Raw genomic sequence first — 17303 nt, forward strand, 5'->3', positions numbered from 1 at the left:
ATTGAGAGCTGAAGGAAGCTAGCGCCAACATTAGGCCTTTACTACGATGGTGAACACGCGTCACACCACCTTCGACCCTACCAACCCAGAGCAAGGTAACGGAGACCCGCTGCCTTCTCAGCACATTCCTCAAGACCTGCCTGAAGACGTGCCTCCACAGACGTCTCACCAAGATGAGTCGCAAGACTACGAGGGTGAGGCAGAATACGAAGTAGAAAACGAAGAAGAGTATTACGAGGAGGAGAACGAGGGGGAGTATCACGATGAAGCCGCGAACCCCGGGATCCCTCATGACAATCAGCAAGACTCGGAGGTGATTAGACTAAGGCAGCAGATCCTGGATCAGGAAGCCAGGATGGCTGAACAGGCGGAGGCACACCGCCGGGTGCAAGAGTCTCTGCGAGCCCTGCAAGCACTGATGGTCGCGCGGGGCCCGGCAGCCAACCCCACGGCTGGCCCGCAACCAGAAACGCGACAACCCGCTCCCCAAGAGCAAGCCAGGGGCCCCAGGGGTGCTAGTCTGATCCGTCCCCCAGAGCCTTTTCCCGACGCAGCTCACAGAGTCCCGGCCAAGGAGCAACGGAGGACCCGGGAGAAGACCACCCCCGTCGAGAAAGCCGGGGCACGTTCTCGGCCATTACCTAGGAAAGAGAGGGTGCACCCCGTCCCAGGACGAAGCCACCCAATCGATCCGCAAGGAGCGCGGCCACAAAACGGGCAGCCCCGGCACCCCCCAGGGCCAAGCGGGCGGGAAAGGTCTTTGCACCTGAGTGCTTCGGTCAACAAGAACCGCCGGGACCGATCTCGCCGCGAGGATTGTCACACTCTCAGCTCTGGGGAAGACACTTCCCGGGTAGATTTGCGTAACAAACTGAATGCCCGGAAAGAGCGGGCCCACAAGGAGAAAATCCTCCCTCGAGACGGCGACCTCAGGAACGAGAGAATCCCCTTGGAGGATAATACGACCAAACAGCTCATGGAGCAAATGGCCGCATTAAAAAAGGTCACTGATCGCTTGGTCCGCAAGCAGGAAGGCGCGGACACTGACTCTGACAAAGAGGATAAAGAGCCGTGCGCGAGGCACATCCTAGACGCCGTACTGCCCAAGGGGTTCAAGATGCCAAGCCTCACTGCCTACACTGGAAACACAGATCCTAGGGATCATCTGTCCTGGTACAACCGACTCATGACCGTGGCTCACGTCAGCGACGACGGCAAATGCCTCTGCTTCTCCATCACGTTGGGCGGTCCCACCGAAGAGTGGTGGAAAAGGCTTAAACCGGGGTCCATCCAAACATGGTCCGGGCTACAGTCGGCGTTCCGGAAACAGTTCGTGGCCGCCATGAGGATGGACATGCAAATCAGCGCCCTCACCAATATTAAGCAACTCCCCGCAGAGACATTGAGAGCCTATATCCAGCGCTTCACTGAAGAAGCCTCCAAGACCAAGGTCGATGACGGGCAGCGCCTGGTGGCACTGCAGTCTGGGATCCGGGTCGGGTCCCCACTCTGGGACGACATGCAGCGCAGTAAAGCCGCCACTTTGGAAGAATTCATCAGAAGGGCCCAAGGATTCTTCAACTGGGAGGAGGCTCAGATCCAGGCCTTCGGATGGCCCCTGACTCCTCACCCCATCCCTCAGACGATTCCGGGAGGTGCGGGACAGTTCCCTACGCAGTCCTACGCAACGCCCCCCATAGTCCCGGGGGCGGCCATCGCGCCCGGCATCAGTTACACGCCTACAGTATACGGCCCTGCCGCTTCGGGGTACGCCCCGGCCCAATCAACGCACTTCTCTGGTTATGGTGTCGCGCCGGCGGGGCACAGTATGGCCCCCGTCGTAGCCCAGCAATCGCAGACCGGAGTAACCGAGGCAAGCGTGAATCCCTCCCGGGGGAAGCGGTCCGGAAAAGGCCAGAGCCGGCCGGAGTTGGCCAAAAAAGGGAAGAGGGGCTACGAGCCCCAATATTCAGAATACACCAACTTGGTGGACACCCGGGAAAACATCTACCTGGCTACAGAAAGAGCGGTCCACTACCGGAAGCCTAGCCCCATGTTTAAGGGGGGAAGGAATCCCAGAGATACCAGCAAACGGTGCGCCTATCACAAGGATGTGGGCCACACCACCGATGAATGTCGGCAGCTCAAAGATGAGATTGAAAACCTCATCAAGCTGGGGCACCTCCATCAGTGGTTAAGAATGCCCGTGGGCGTCCCGGGCATGTCAGCAAGCCCTGGACAATCCACGACGCCGGTGACGACTCGTTCATACCCGCCCCAGGGAGGGTATGCACCAGGACCCCCAGCACAAGCCCCTCAGGGGACCATCGCCGCGTAGGCTCCCGGCCCTGGAATGCCCTATCCTTCCGGGGCAGCACCCCCTTGAGTGGACGGGCATGTGGCGACCATATCGGGCGGACCCCACCTAGGAGGACCTTCGAAGAATGACCAAAAGTGCTACCTGAGCGAGCTGGACCACGACCAAGAAGTTTGCGCCCTTGTCCAGGTCCCTGCTCAGCGCCCTAAACTGATGAACCTCCCCATCACATTCACGGAGGATGACGCCCGCAACGTCCATTTCCCGCACCACGACCCGCTGGTCGTGGATGCTCAAATCGCCAACAAGTTGGTATCCCGCGTGTTGGTGGATGACGGAAGCTCCGTCAACTTGTTGTTCAAACCCGCCTTTGCCGCCATTGGCCTGACGGAGACTGATCTGGCGTCCTGCCCGACCCAAATCTACGGCTTCAACGGAGATGCGCTTCTCCCCATGGGAAAGGTCCAGCTGCCGGTGACGCTGGGGGATGAGTTGCAGCACTCGTTCAAGTTCTGCACCTTTGTTGTGGTGGACTGCCCAACCGCTTACAACATCATCTTTGGTCGGCCCGCCCTGGTCGAGTTCGGGGCCATCACCTCCATCCGTCATCTATGCATGAAGTTCCCGTGCAGCAACGGAGGAATAAGGACTGTCCGGGGAGACCAAAAAAGCGCTAGAAAGTGTTACCATGTCTCTGCCCGTCCCGTGTATATGGTCCGGGAAGAGCCCGTCGAGCCGACCCTCCGCCCAGTTGAGCAAGTAGTCCAGGAAGAGGACGATCTAGACCCGCGAATAGGAGACGAGCGCGTCCTGGAGCCAATGGACGAAATAGAAGAGGTATGCATCAGCGAAACCAACCCGGCCAGGGTCATCCAAGTGGGAAAGAGCCTGCCGGCAAACATTCGGGCCGCCATTATCGCCCGAGTCCAGGAAAACCAGGATCTTCTGGCATGGTCCCACTCCGATATGACCAGGATCGACCACAATATCGTCTTCCACGCGTTAAGTATTGACCCAAACGCGACCCCGGTCCGCCAGAAACGCAGACCTTTGGGGACAGAAAGGGCCGAGGCCCTCAAGCTAGAGGTGGAGAAGTTGTATTCCATCAATTTCATCCGCGAAGCGGTATACCCCGTATGGCTGGCCAACACGGTCTTGGTGCCGAAACCTAACGGGACCTGGAGGACTTGCATCGACTTCACGGACCTCAACAAAGCGTGCCCGAAGGACTGTTTCCCGCTCCCCCGAATAGACCAAAAGGTGGATGCTACGTCCGGTTACGAGATCTTGAGTTTCATGGACGCCTACTCTGGCTACAACCAAATCTCCATGCACGTGGCGGATCAGGAGCACACCAGTTTCCAAACTGACAGGGGCATCTATTGCTATATAGCCATGCCTTTCGGACTCAAAAATGCTGGAGCAACTTACCAGAGGCTCGTCAATCGAATGTTTCGGGCCTAGCTAGGGCGAAACATGGAAGTATACATCGACGATATGTTGGTTAAGTCCAAGACGTCGCGGGACCATTCGGACGATTTGGCAGAGGCTTTCGCAGTTATCCGAAAGTACGGGATGAAGCTGAACCCTAAGAAGTGCACTTTCGGCGTAGCTTCCGGGAAGTTCCTGGGCTTCATAGTGAGCTTCCGAGGAATCAAAGCCAACCCAGAGAAGATCAAGGCACTAATCGACATGGCCTCTCCCCGGAAGCACAAGGACGTCCAAAGCCTGACGGGGCGAGTGGCCGCCCTGAGCCGTTTCGTTTCTAAGCCCACGGACAAGTGCGTCCCTTTTTTCAACGTCCTTCGGGGAAGCCAGCGGTTCGAGTGGTCACCCGAGTGCGAAGAAGCCTTCCAGAAGCTGAAAGAGCACCTGGCCAAGGCCCCCATCCTGGCGAAGCCAGTCGAAGGAGAGCCTTTGTATCTATACCTGGCAGTGACCGAGCATGCCACCAGCGCCACGTTGGTACGAGAAGAGGAAAGGACACAACTCCCGGTATACTACGTGAGCAAGCGGTTACTAGACGCCGAATCTAGGTACCCGCTGATCGAAAAGTTGACTTTCTGCCTGTTGATGGCATCCCGGAAGCTTCAACCCTACTTCCAGGCTCACGCCATAAAGGTCTTAACCAACCATCCCCTGCGGCAGGTGTTGCAGAAACCTGAGTCATCGGGGAGACTCCTGAAGTGGGCAATGGAGCTGAGCCAGTTTGATATATCTTACGTGCCCTGGGTGTCCATTAGGGGATAGGCCCTGGCCGATTTCATCGTCGAATGCTCCGGGATCCCCCCAGAAGAGAGTGTCCCCGCGGCCCCCGCGGCGCCTGTTTGGAAAGTCTTCGTGGACGAAGCCTCGAACGAGAACGGGGCCGGAGCCGGGATCATCTTGGTGTCACCGCAGGGGCACCAGCTACAAAATGCCCTCCGTTTCCAGTTCAAAGCCTCGAACAACGAGGCGGAGCATGAAGCTGTCCTAGCCGGCCTACGTCTGGCCCAGGAAGTAGGGGCAACGAACCTCGAAATTTACAGTGATTCTCAGCTGGTAGTCAGACAGATTTCGAGGGAGTATCAAACCAAGGGAGAATGAATGGCGGCATACGTGACTCAAACGAGGGAGATGCTCCAAATGTTCGCGGCGCATTCCATCCGCCAGATTCCCCGGGAGAAGAACGTGTTCGCGGATACATTAGCGAAGCTGGCCACCGACGCAGAAGCAGAACTGGCCGGACTGATTCCCATCAACCATCTCCCCATCCCAAGCATCAGGGCTCCCACCATCAATGCGGTCGACCACTCCACTTCCTGGATGGGGCCACTGATCCGATACCTGTCCACCGGGGAGGTTCCAAACGATCGAGCCGCGGCCAGGAAACTCCTATACCAGGCTCACCGGTACGTCATGATGGACGGGAAACTCTATCGCCGAGGTCTGTCTATGCCTTACCTCAGATGCGTGTCCGGGACTGAGCTGGGAGCCATCATGCATGAGGTCCACGAAGGCTTTTGCAGAGATCACACGGTCGGGCCCAGTCTGTCCAAGAAGATTCTGCGCCAAGGATACTTCTGGCCCACCATGAAGAAAGACTACATAGACTACGTCCGTAAGTGCGAGCAGTGCCAGAGGTACGCGAAGATCCCTCGGGCCCCCCCGACAGAGATAACCTTGATGAACAGCCCCTGGCCCTTCGCAGTGTGGGGAATCGATCTCGTGGGATCTCTCCCAACCGGGAAAGGAGGGGTAAAGTATTCCATTGTGGCTGTAGACTATTTCACAAAATGGGTCGAGGCGGAGCCCATGAACACGATCACGTCCAAGAAGGCCTTAGATTTCGTCGTCAACAGCATAGTGTGTCGATATGGCCTCCCCTACAAAATCGTGTCCGACAATGGGAAGCAGTTTGACAGCTTCCACTTCACAGATTTTTGCGAAAGACACAGTATAGTGAAGAATTTCTCGGCCGTCGCCAGACCGCAAGCGAACGGGCAGGCCGAAGCCGTGAACAAAATCCTAAAAGGGACGCTGAAGAAAAAGCTCCAGGCCTGTAAGGGCAAATGGCCCGAGGAACTCCCCCGCGTACTGTGGGCCTACCGGACGACCAAGAGGACGTCAACCAGGCACACCCCTTACTCAATTTTTTATGGATGCGAAGCCGTCATCCCAATTGAAACGACCGTCCCGTCCCATCGACGCGACACATATGATCCTACCCAGAATCACGCCTTGCTCCAGGAATCACTGGATCTTATCGAGGAGATCCAGGAAGAGTCGCAAGTGCAGTTGAAGATGTACCAGGGCAAGATCGCGCGGCATTTCAACTTCAAAGTCAAGAGCCGCAAGTTCGAAACCGGCGATCTAGTCCTGCGGAGGGTGTTCCCTGCCACTCAGGATCCGAGAGTTGGGGTTCTGGGCCCTAATTGGGAAGGGTCGTATGAGATCCAGCACGAGGTCTGCCCCGGAACGTACTGCTTGAAGCGGCTCGATGGTTCCGAGGTTCCGCGAGCCTGGAATGCGGAGCATCTCCGCAAATACTACCAGTAGTCCTAGAACTCGTCCCAGTTTAGTATTTACGTTGTAAGCAATGTACGCCTCAAGGCTGATTCCCTTTTGAACAATGAAAACGACGTGTAAAACGTCGTAAAGGGCTATTGTCACCAAGAAAATGTACGCCTCAGGGCGAATTCCTTTCGAATTTCTTTCCCAAGTGACCCCAGACCCGTCTCCGCTCACTTGCGGGGGGTGTCATCCCAGGCACATGCGAAAAAGAGGACCGAGCCCAAGGCTCGTCCCGCCCCGGACGAAACGATGTCCGGGGGTATATTAAAAAAGGTGACCGAGCCCAAGGCCGATCCCACCCCGGACGAACTATGTCCGGGGGTATATAATAAAAGGGACAGAGCCCAAGGTCGGTCCCACCCCGGACAAACGGTGTCCGGGGGTACATAATAAAAGGGACCAAGCCCAAGGCTCGTCCCGCCCCGGACGAAACGATGTCCAGGGGAATATTAAAAAAGGGACCTCCACTAGAAAGGCCCCTTGTACCCATTTCTCTGATGGGCCCGGGTCGGATCCGGCCCAGACCCGAGGTTCCCCTCAGCTTATAAATATAAGCTGTAGAACAACGTACCAGAGGAAGAAAAAAGAAAAGAAAAGGTAGAAACTCTGTTGAGATATAGTTAGAGAACTCCATTGTAAAAGCTTGTTATAGCTCTAATATACAGACTCGTGGACTAAGGCTAGTTAACGCCCCAACCACGTAAAAGTCTCGTGTCGATCTTCTACTTTCATTATTAGTATCAGTAAATATATCGTTCATTAATATAGTTGCCGAAAATCTCGGTTAACAGTTTTTAGCACCAAATAATTGTGAGTCTCATATCTGAAATGATTAGTGCTGGTTGTTACCGAAAAATAGTTAAGCATAAAGTTTTTAATAAGGTTCAGTTGAGTGCAATAAGCATCTCAAAATGTAAGAAAAAGATGCAAGAACTTTACATGTGTGAACTTAAAGGTAATGCTACATGGGAATTATAGTTTCTCCTGGAAAGTTCATGAATTGGATGATCACATGACCATTAAAGGTGCTAAGCGCGAAATGTGGGACAATGACGATCAAGTGGAGGTGTGTGAGGTGTTACTGATACCACTTGGAATAATTGGCTCAATATTTACATAAAACCAAGAATTTCGATAAAGTTTTATAATGTTTTCACTAAGGTTAAATTCAAATAAAATGATACTAATCTTTATGCACCAAACTGTTCTGAGTTAGAAATGAATGGTTACATTTAACCAAGTGGAAAAATGTTGAGATTGGGTAAATTTAATGGTTAAGTTGTTTTACACAATAAGATGCAAATACTTTTTTTGCATTTATAATTGACTTTTTTTTTTGTCTAAAGTGAAAATATGAGTTTTACTTGTAGCCATTTATTATTGGCTTTTTTTTGTCTAAAGTGATACAATGAGGTATATAAGCATCTTAAAAAATTTGGAAACATTTGGAGTTGGTTTGACATGAAAGCGTTAAAGTTAACCAGTTGTATTAGTGACATGTGGTCATCCAAAAGGCAACACATCACATGTGACCATTAAAGCCACAAATGACTACAACATGCGACATGTCACTGAAGTATTGTGACATGTTGCATGGGATGGCATCACCACCCTTAATGTACGTATTTGCTCCAATAATATGTATTTAAAAAGTCTTATCTTATTGATTAAGTCTAAAAAATGGTGCCTACACTATAAAATAAATTAATTATAGAATTGTGAGGCCTAAATAACACTTTTCAACTATCTCTCTAGCTCTCCAAGATTACTCATTTCCTCCAAATACTCATCAAGAAATGCTTGAATCTCCACCATTGTAGAAGTCTCAAGCAACATCGTAAGACTTAGAATACATAATTTGGACGATAATTCTCATCATGTGCAAGCTTTGGTGTTTAAAGGAAGAATAAATAGCATTTTTGCCTCATGAACTATGGTCATTGTATGATCGTGCCCCCCGAATAATTTGCAATGTTAAAAATTCCCCCCGAACTATGCACGTTACTGAAATATGGGACTTCTGTTAGATTTCGTCCTAGGTGGCTAACGGAATGATGATATAGCATTTTATTTCTTGATGTGGCAGTGCCATGTATAGAATAATGGGAAATTTTGCCCGCTCGAACTTTGACCACTACCAAATTGTGCCATTTTTATTAAAACTAATTTAATTTTAAAAAAATGATAATTAAATCCTTAAAAATTAAAAAAAAAAATCATTTCAAAAGATTAAGAAAATAGTCAATACTAAAAGTTTCAAATTAATTAAATAAAATTCAAATACTCAAAAAATAAAAATCTAATTAATAGAAAATAATTTTTTTTTACTTTTTCTTTTCTTGTACAATATAAAATAAATATATTTTAATATAAAAATTAAAAAATAAATCATAAAACAAAGTTTTTTCCCCTTTGTCTTCCTCTTAAATTAAATTTTTTATTTATTTATTTAAGTCTTTCGTCCACCTCTTTAATTAAAAGTTTTTTCTTTGTTTTAGTATTTATTTTAAATATTCATTCTAAAATAGTTTTAATTAATATTGTAAAAGAAAAAATAAAAAATAGTTATTTGTTGATAATTAAAAAAATTTATTTATTAAGGATTTAACTATTATTTTTAAGAAAAAACATATATATTTTTTATAAAAAGGATATACTTTGGTAGTAGTCAAAGTTCAAAGGGCAAAATTGATAATTATTCTACATATGGCACTGTCACATCAACAGACAATATGTTACGTCATTAATATGTTAACCACATAGGACGAAATCTAACAGAAGTCCCATATTTTAGTAACGTGCATAATTCAGGGAGGAATTTTTAACATCGCGAATCATTCAGGAGGCACGATTATATAATGATCATAGTTCGGGAGGCAAAAATATTATTTATTCTTAAAGTTATGGTTGGCAAGTTCTAACTCTTGTTTTTTTTTTTTTTTTGGTTTATGCCTTAAATGTGTCCTTATATATTATATTATGATTTATGATATAGTTTTGTTCTCCGTTATTGATCGAGTTTATATCGCAAAAATCTCTCAGGGCCCACGTCTTGCCAACCCACGACAGTTCCAAGAAATGCTCCTCGTGGGGACGAGGAGGCAAGTTTTGGGACACCTCCCCGCCAGTCCAAAATTTGGCATGTACTATAGCTTAACCTCAAAAAATCCCTAATATCTCTAGTTGCTTCTGACCCTAAGAAAAGTAAGTACAACAGGCTAGGATAAATTTTCACATTACTATGTGCTTGATGTCTTTTGTTATTACAAGGTCCAGGATGAGCTAATAATAAGGGAAAAAACACATTCAAATGATTTTATAAGCAATTAACAGAAATTTCTTTGCATACTGTTACTGTTGGCCACCCTATAAATATACAGCTTTCACAGTTAATACATGGTTGACTTAACACGAGACAAGTGTCACTTTTAAAAAATTGGTATAATTCACGCCCTATCCATCCTTACTGATCACTATGGTAATTTATCAGGGTGTTTGGCATGGGAATTTGGTTTGGTGAGAATAGGAATATCAAATCTATCCCATGTTTGGTAAATTTATTTTTAATGGCTTAAGAGTTTATATTTCCAAGTAGGTAATCTTAACCCACACTTGAGTTTCACCTTCTCTTAATCTAAACCCCTCTAACTCTAACTCTAACTCTTCCGGCCACAAAATAAAGTATATGCATGTTGAACTAAAAAAAAATAATAAAAAAAAATAAAGAAAAAATATATAATAATATATTATTATAAAAAAGGTGGTTCAGTCAAATTAGTGGAGATGAGTATCTCCATTTTTCTCTCCACCTTCCCACATTCCACTCTCACCATTTTTCACATAACGTAAACTAAAGTCTATAAAATTGGAAATAAATCAGACACAGAAGAAAAAGAGAGGAGAGGAAGAAAAAAAACTCTGACAAAATTCTGAGAGAAATTACGATAAAATAAAAAATTAAAAAAAAAAAGAGAGAAACACCATAAAAAGATACAGAGAAGGTTAAGTTTTCATTCTTCAGGGAATTCTACAAAAGTAAGTCCTAAGGCTTGCCCTTATTTTGGTTCTCATCTTTTTAAGTATCATTTCTACTCCAGTGATCTCTTCTTTTGTTTTTGGTCCACTCTGACCTAGGTTTTTTTAAGCCACAAGAGGTCTTCAAAAGTGAGATATAGCCAAAGGGAAAAGAATAAAATATGATTTCTCTATGTAGTTATGCTACTCAAATTCTCATAAAATTAAACTTGATTTTTTCATATTGTTCATGGTCCACTTTGATCTAGGCTTTTAGGCACAAAAGATCTTCAAAAGTGAGATATAGTCATGAAAAATCATAAAATTCATATACTATTATTATGCTGTCAAAATTTTTTAAAATGTAAATTTTGATTAAACAGTAAAATCAAGGCAATAAAATTTTCCAATATCCAATAATGCATTTGACTGCAATTTAGTCTCTGTGTTAAGCAAAGGCAAAAAAATAAATAAATATTGGGAAAATTCATCTACGTGTCTAAAAAAAAAATTTGAAATCGAGTAATATATATATATATAATTATTTTCAAATCGTCACAACAGAGCTATTCAAAGTTATATGTATATATATGCATATTAAACTACGAAAGGCCCAGCAAAAAAAAAACGACTACGGAATACAATCAACTGAAAAAGATATATATATATATATATATGTATACAACAAGCACGGCTGAAGTAAATAAATAAATAATAATGATGATGATGAGACTTAATTCTTTTGGTTATTTGAAAAGTCAACATGTATATTTATATATATATATATATATATTATGTTTATCATCTTTATTATAGACTCATATAAATATATACATATATATACGTATTCGTAAGATTTAGGAGGATATATATATATATATATTGAAAAATTAAAAAATTGGGGTCTGTTGAAATATATATAAATATATGTGTGGTATGATATAGAAAAAAAGAGAAAAAAATACTTCATACTCATATGCATATATATTATATGTGTAAACAAAATTTTGTTTACCAAAATTGAAGAATAAAATTTTGATGAAGATGACTCCTTAAATCAAGAAATAAATGACAATTGAAGATAGATAATTGTCACCAACAAACCTTCGTCGTCTCCTAAAATATATATATATATATATATAAAATTAGAACTATATATTTATATAATTGTTTATGATGAAAACTGTTGGAACTTTTAATATATTATAGTATGAATTATTAAAAATAGAAAATGTGCTTTAATGACTCCCTAGAGGAAGAGTCCCATATTGGTTTAGAATACTCTCTTGTAAGGGTATATAGAGTGTGGACTTCAGCCTTGGGGTTGTAAATTATTTATTAAATATTTTTTATTTAATAAAAACGTGGTTAATAAGTGGTAAACTGAAGACTTAATCTCTTCAGATTTTTCAGGGTTGTAACTGCCATGCCTCTCCCACGTTTTAATAAAACGTCTTTATTCCCGTTAATTAAAATCAATTTTTTCTTTAAAAAGGGCGATTACTTTTCAGAACGATCATCTCTTTTCAGAAGAAAAAAAAATTAATTAAACTCTCTTTACGATTAAAAAATCCGAGCAGTAGTATTATTAAGGGTGTAGTATACGACGGGTCTCTACAGTGCAGTGGAGGTCCGATCACAGTGAAGACTGGGCTGTTTTATCCTGGGGACGACGGGGCTGATAGTCTGCTTGCACGAATTCTAGGCAGTGCCGCGAACGTCTTAAAGAGAGCGACCTAGTCCGCGACTCAACCCAGACAATCATTCGGTAATTTCGTTCCTTTTTTATTTCTGCAGCAACTTAGAACAACAAAAACAATCAAGGAGAATAAATATACATACTCAAATATATGCTTCACTTTCTTGTCAAAGTTAAACAATATCTCTCAAATTTGGATAACTTTGAAGAATGCATTATATTGAGCATGGTAGAAGGTTTAAATAGACAAATGATGATATCTTAATTATATTTCAAATTTAAATTCAAACTTAATTTTAGAATATAAAATAATGAGATTATCTTATAAATATCTATATCAAATTTTATCACAAGTTTTAAATTCAAATCTCTAAAATTAAATTTGAATTTTAGTATATAGATATTATCTCATATTAAATTTAATTATTCATTACCAAATTTTGGAATAATCAATTAAAATATTGATCAAAAATCCCTTTATATATAAAATAAATTAAATATATATATAAAGAGATTTCAAGACATGAAATTGTCACCAAAATGATAAAATTCTAAAACCATGCGAAATTGTATGAAATTTCCAAATCCCAAATGAGCTCATCAAAATCAATTCAAAATGATAAAATATAATTCCAAAATTTCAAAGATTTCATTAACCTCACAAAATCTCAAAAATGGTAATTTTACATCCAAATTAAAAGTGCACTAAAATTTAAAAGCCATAATAAATAGTATCTCAAAAGAGGGTCATTCACCTCTTAATTATCAAAGCATCATAAAATCTTTAAAAAAACACCGAAACTACGTTAGACTTGATTCCTAAAAAAGAACACGTAAGCAACTTAGTTGTTAAGACTAAGTGCAATCGCCAATACCACAAAATGATATAAAAACACAAATCTCAAAATTCCATAAAAAGTCGTCCACCTAGAAATTGTTCCAAATTTTCAAATGGCAAAGAATTCCTGAAAATAGTGAAATTCTTATATTCAAATTCTAAAATATCGCAATCCGAACTACAAGTGGCTTGATCCTTCACAAAGAAGGTATGTAAGCAACTCAGTTAGCCAAAATTACTAAGTTCAGCTACAATTCCAAATTCATCTTCTCCCTAAATTATTTCAAATTATTTAATATCATCGTAATTAGAATCAAAGAGTATTTCCTTTAAATAAAAGGATTGTAATTAAGAAGTTATTCTTATAATCTCGGATGGATCAAACTTACATAAATAAAATCTTATGCTATAAAAATGAAATTGTGTTTCACATTTATTTTTTTATTTTCTAAATATGAAATTTTTGCTTAACAATGCATAAATAGCATGCAGATGCAGATATTAATTTTGTATATTTGACATAAATGTATAAAAACCCAAATACAGACCATAATAATGATAATATTCTCTAGAGCAAGATCCTCGACAAAGCACGGCATAGGAACTTAAAGATATGTATGTAATGAAAATAATATGAGAACACAGGAAATAACAATACCAGTTGTCATATAGACAACCTAACTCTTCCCTCAACGAGGAGAGCCACACTAAAAAAAGAGGTTTACAGACATGAGATGGCAGATGAAAGCAGCACCATAGTAGTTGACAATTCAAGAAACAAGTATTTTAAAGTTGAAGAAGTCAATTTCACTCCAAAACATATTTACGCGCCAGAAGCAATGTTTATCTAGGTACATACATTAAGAACGAAGATGACAAGAATAATTTCAGAAATACAGTAAAAGAAAATTATGAATCAAACAAACTTGGAAAGTAATAACCAATCTTAACAACTAAACTTGTTAAAAGTTTGCAATGTCAATTGTCAACATGAGTAACAATGAAAAAAATGCTACTCTAAGAGACCATGCAAACATTATAAACAGCAAGAAACATATCCAACTAAATTCAGGATATGTTAAAAAGTACAATTGTAAGATTGGATTGGATTGAATAATTTGTATGATTTTATTGAGAAAAAATTAATCCAAAAACATAGTAAACTACTTATAATAGAATAAATCAATTCCATTGAAAAACTTAGACAATAATCCAATCTGATTCTCACAATCTTATTTTCATGTATATCAATGATAAAAAAATATTACAATTTCGTATCAAACGTGTATGATCAACTCATTAATTATTTCATGTTTTTCTCTCATATTTCTTAGTCTATTCTAATCAATCTTACCTTCCAAACATCACAAGAGGACTAACTACACATATATACGTAATAAAATGAATGGTAATAGGAACTACTAAACTACTTAGCTTGTCCTGATGAACAGAAATTTAGAACATAGGAGCTTCAAAGAAATGTTTTAGTCAACGAAGGTTTCAATATCACAGTAATCCAACATATCATACTGAGCTGTAATCTAATAATTGCATCAATATTTGAAGCTACACAATCAGACCCAGTAATCATTGGATCAATATACTGCAGTTATGAAGCATAAAAAACAAAATGCAAATAATTCATTGACAAACAAGCTAAAAAAAGAGCAAAACCCAAACATTACCGTTAAGCTAATTGATATAAAATAACTCGAAATTATCTAATTTACCTCCAAAATAGTGATTAAAAATCATCTTAAAAAGAAAGTTCTGAGAAACGAGCATAATAAATTTAAACAAAACCCCATGTATCTAAGCCAAAAAAGATAACCCAATAATAGGTTTGCTTAAACGGATAAGAAACTCAGCTCAATCCTGGGGAATTTCGACATCTCCATTTGAAATCTCCTCCTGTAAATCCTTGGGGTCCTTTCCATCGACCGAGCACCCAACAGACACGCACGTGCCGAGAATTTCCTTGACGGTACCGGCGAGTTCCTTGGCAATGGACCTAGGCCTCATGACCTTCGCGATCTCGATCACGTCATCAAGAGAAATGTTCCCATTGTGCTTGATGTTCTTAGTCTTCTTTCTGTCACGCTCAGGCTCCTTGAGAGCTTTGATGACCAGAGCCGCCGCTGACGGCACCACTGAAACCTTTGCCTGACGGTTCTGAACCGTGAGCTTGACAGTGACTCGTAGACCCTTCCAATCCTTAGCGGTCTCCTTGGCTATGTCTTCTCCGATCTTCTTTGGGGACAGACCCAGTGGACCGATCTTGGGAGCGAGAGAACTAGCCGCACCAACCTCTCCCCCGGTGACTCGGACGTAAACGTCCACTACCTGAGAGGGATCGAACTTCGGCGGCATTTTTTACTTGGAGAGGGAGAGAGAGAGAGATACAGAGAGACGGAGGAGGGGGAGCTAGGGTTTCGAAGAAGCAAAACTCTGGGATGGAAAATGATAGTTTTATGGTAGGGTTTTGCAGGGTATGAGTGAATGAAATTACTATTTTAACCCAACGGTATTAGAGGGCTTTTAGACGGAGACGTGTGTCTTTTGGGGAAAAAGAAGTACTTATAAGTAAAGGACGAAAATGTATGTCGTTAGAGAATTTAAGCAAAGAGATCAAGGTGTTGGGCCTGTAATTCTGTGGACAAAAGCGCCCGTCCATATTTGTAGCCCAATCTTCGATTGCTAAGATAAAAAGGCCCAATCTTCGGCTCCTCATACAATTGTCTTCAATATGGAAAAAAGTTGAAATTACATTATTTACGTAGTTTTCAAAACGATTTTCACAATTACGGTAGAATAAAAAGATTGTAAAAATATATTGTCAATCTTTTCTTATTCTATTTGGTCAGAAATAAAAAATAAGGACTTTCATGGCATGAATTAAATCGAAATGACATATGTTGTTTAGGAGCTATCTTGACGCGAGTACAAGAAAGAGAAATTGTGTGTGTTCTCGGGAACTAAAGATGGCAAACATGTCAAACCAGGCTATGGATGTTCTGGATCTTTCTAAATGGTTTGATGATGCTCTACAGATTGACATGAATGACCTAGAAATGGAATTGGTCCCTAGGGCTAACAACCACGTTTATAGTCATGTGTTGCATCTTTGTGAAAATGATAAGAGCTTCACTTAATATGGCATGGGCAAGCATACAAGGATGGAAATGGAGAGAACTAGAGAATGGAATCCATGAGTTCCGATTTTGATATGCCAAAGATGCCCAACATGTTCTGGATAGAAGACCTTGGTCGTTTTGGGGTGCACTCTTAGCGTTGCAAACCTGGCCAGTGGAACTACATTACACTGAGGTGGAATTCTTAACGACTCCCATTTGGATTCACATCCCGAATATCCCTATAGGTTTATGGAACGTTTCCAACCTCCACAAGCTCGCAGCAAGAGCCTTTGAGTCGTATCACATCCTAGAAAGAGCCCTTACTTACGAATGGGGGAACGTTGCTATTTTGAGCTGAGGTGGAAATCGACAAACCTTTACTTTTAGGGTTCCCCCCTGCGTTGGCAATCCCATCCTCCTGGTTGGTTCCAATACAAATAAATCAACCTCCCGAGAATCTGTTTCAAGTGTGGCATTTTGGGCCACGAACAACATCATTACTTTTGACCCCCTACCTTAATCAGAAACAAGGATGGGTTTTCGTTTCCCATGTACGGTGAGTGTATAAAAACAGAGGACTGGGATCAGTCCTCATTCCATGTAAAGAGGCCAAAATGGTTTCTATATTGGGTCTCAATGAAAAATAGTGAGGAGGGACAGGCCCAACCAAGGAAAGGTCCGCAAAATGCTAAGAAGGTCGCCTCTGATAGCATAACGGTGTCATCACCAACATAGAAAAGAAATAAGATGGCCGCCGAAGAAGAGAATGACCAAGCAAGAGAGGCCTCCCTCCAAGACCTAGCAGTCTCAATCACTACAACAAAAATGGGTTTTAGGGGCGATGCATGTCGCCCCTAATAACCCTAAAATTCGCCACTGATACATATCAAAGGCGACATTTTGCCATTGATATGTCGCCCCTGATAAAATGCGCCTAATAGGGTACATTAGGGACAACTCAATGGGTCGCCCCTAATATTCAAATATCTACGTCGCCCCTAAAAGTTGGAATGTCACCCCAAAAACTTGAACATTTTGGATAACTTTTGTCGGTATGTCGCCCCTGATATGTCAATAGTCGCCCCTAATACTTGATTATTAAGAGCGACATGTTGCCCCTAATACCATGAGATGTCTCCCCAAATGCAGAGAAGCAATAACCACTTAAATAGAGGAATCGATTGTATTTCGTCCTTTGTTCTCCATAGCAACTGGGGATCAAAAATCACAAAAATTGATGACTTATTA

The 17303-nt window shown here is 42.3% G+C and overlaps 1 protein-coding gene across 1 annotated transcript; it reads right to left on the reverse strand.

The window, feature by feature from the left end:
* Window positions 1-14659: 14659 nt before the first annotated feature.
* Window positions 14660-15466, reverse strand: LOC133788573 (large ribosomal subunit protein uL11x-like). Its single transcript, XM_062226096.1, has one exon. The coding sequence runs from the start codon at window positions 15289-15291 to the stop codon at window positions 14791-14793; it is 501 nt and encodes a 166-aa protein (XP_062082080.1). The 5' UTR covers window positions 15292-15466; the 3' UTR covers window positions 14660-14790.
* Window positions 15467-17303: the final 1837 nt, after the last annotated feature.

This window comes from Humulus lupulus, chromosome 7, assembly GCF_963169125.1.
Source record: "Humulus lupulus chromosome 7, drHumLupu1.1, whole genome shotgun sequence".
Lineage (NCBI taxonomy): Eukaryota > Viridiplantae > Streptophyta > Magnoliopsida > Rosales > Cannabaceae > Humulus > Humulus lupulus.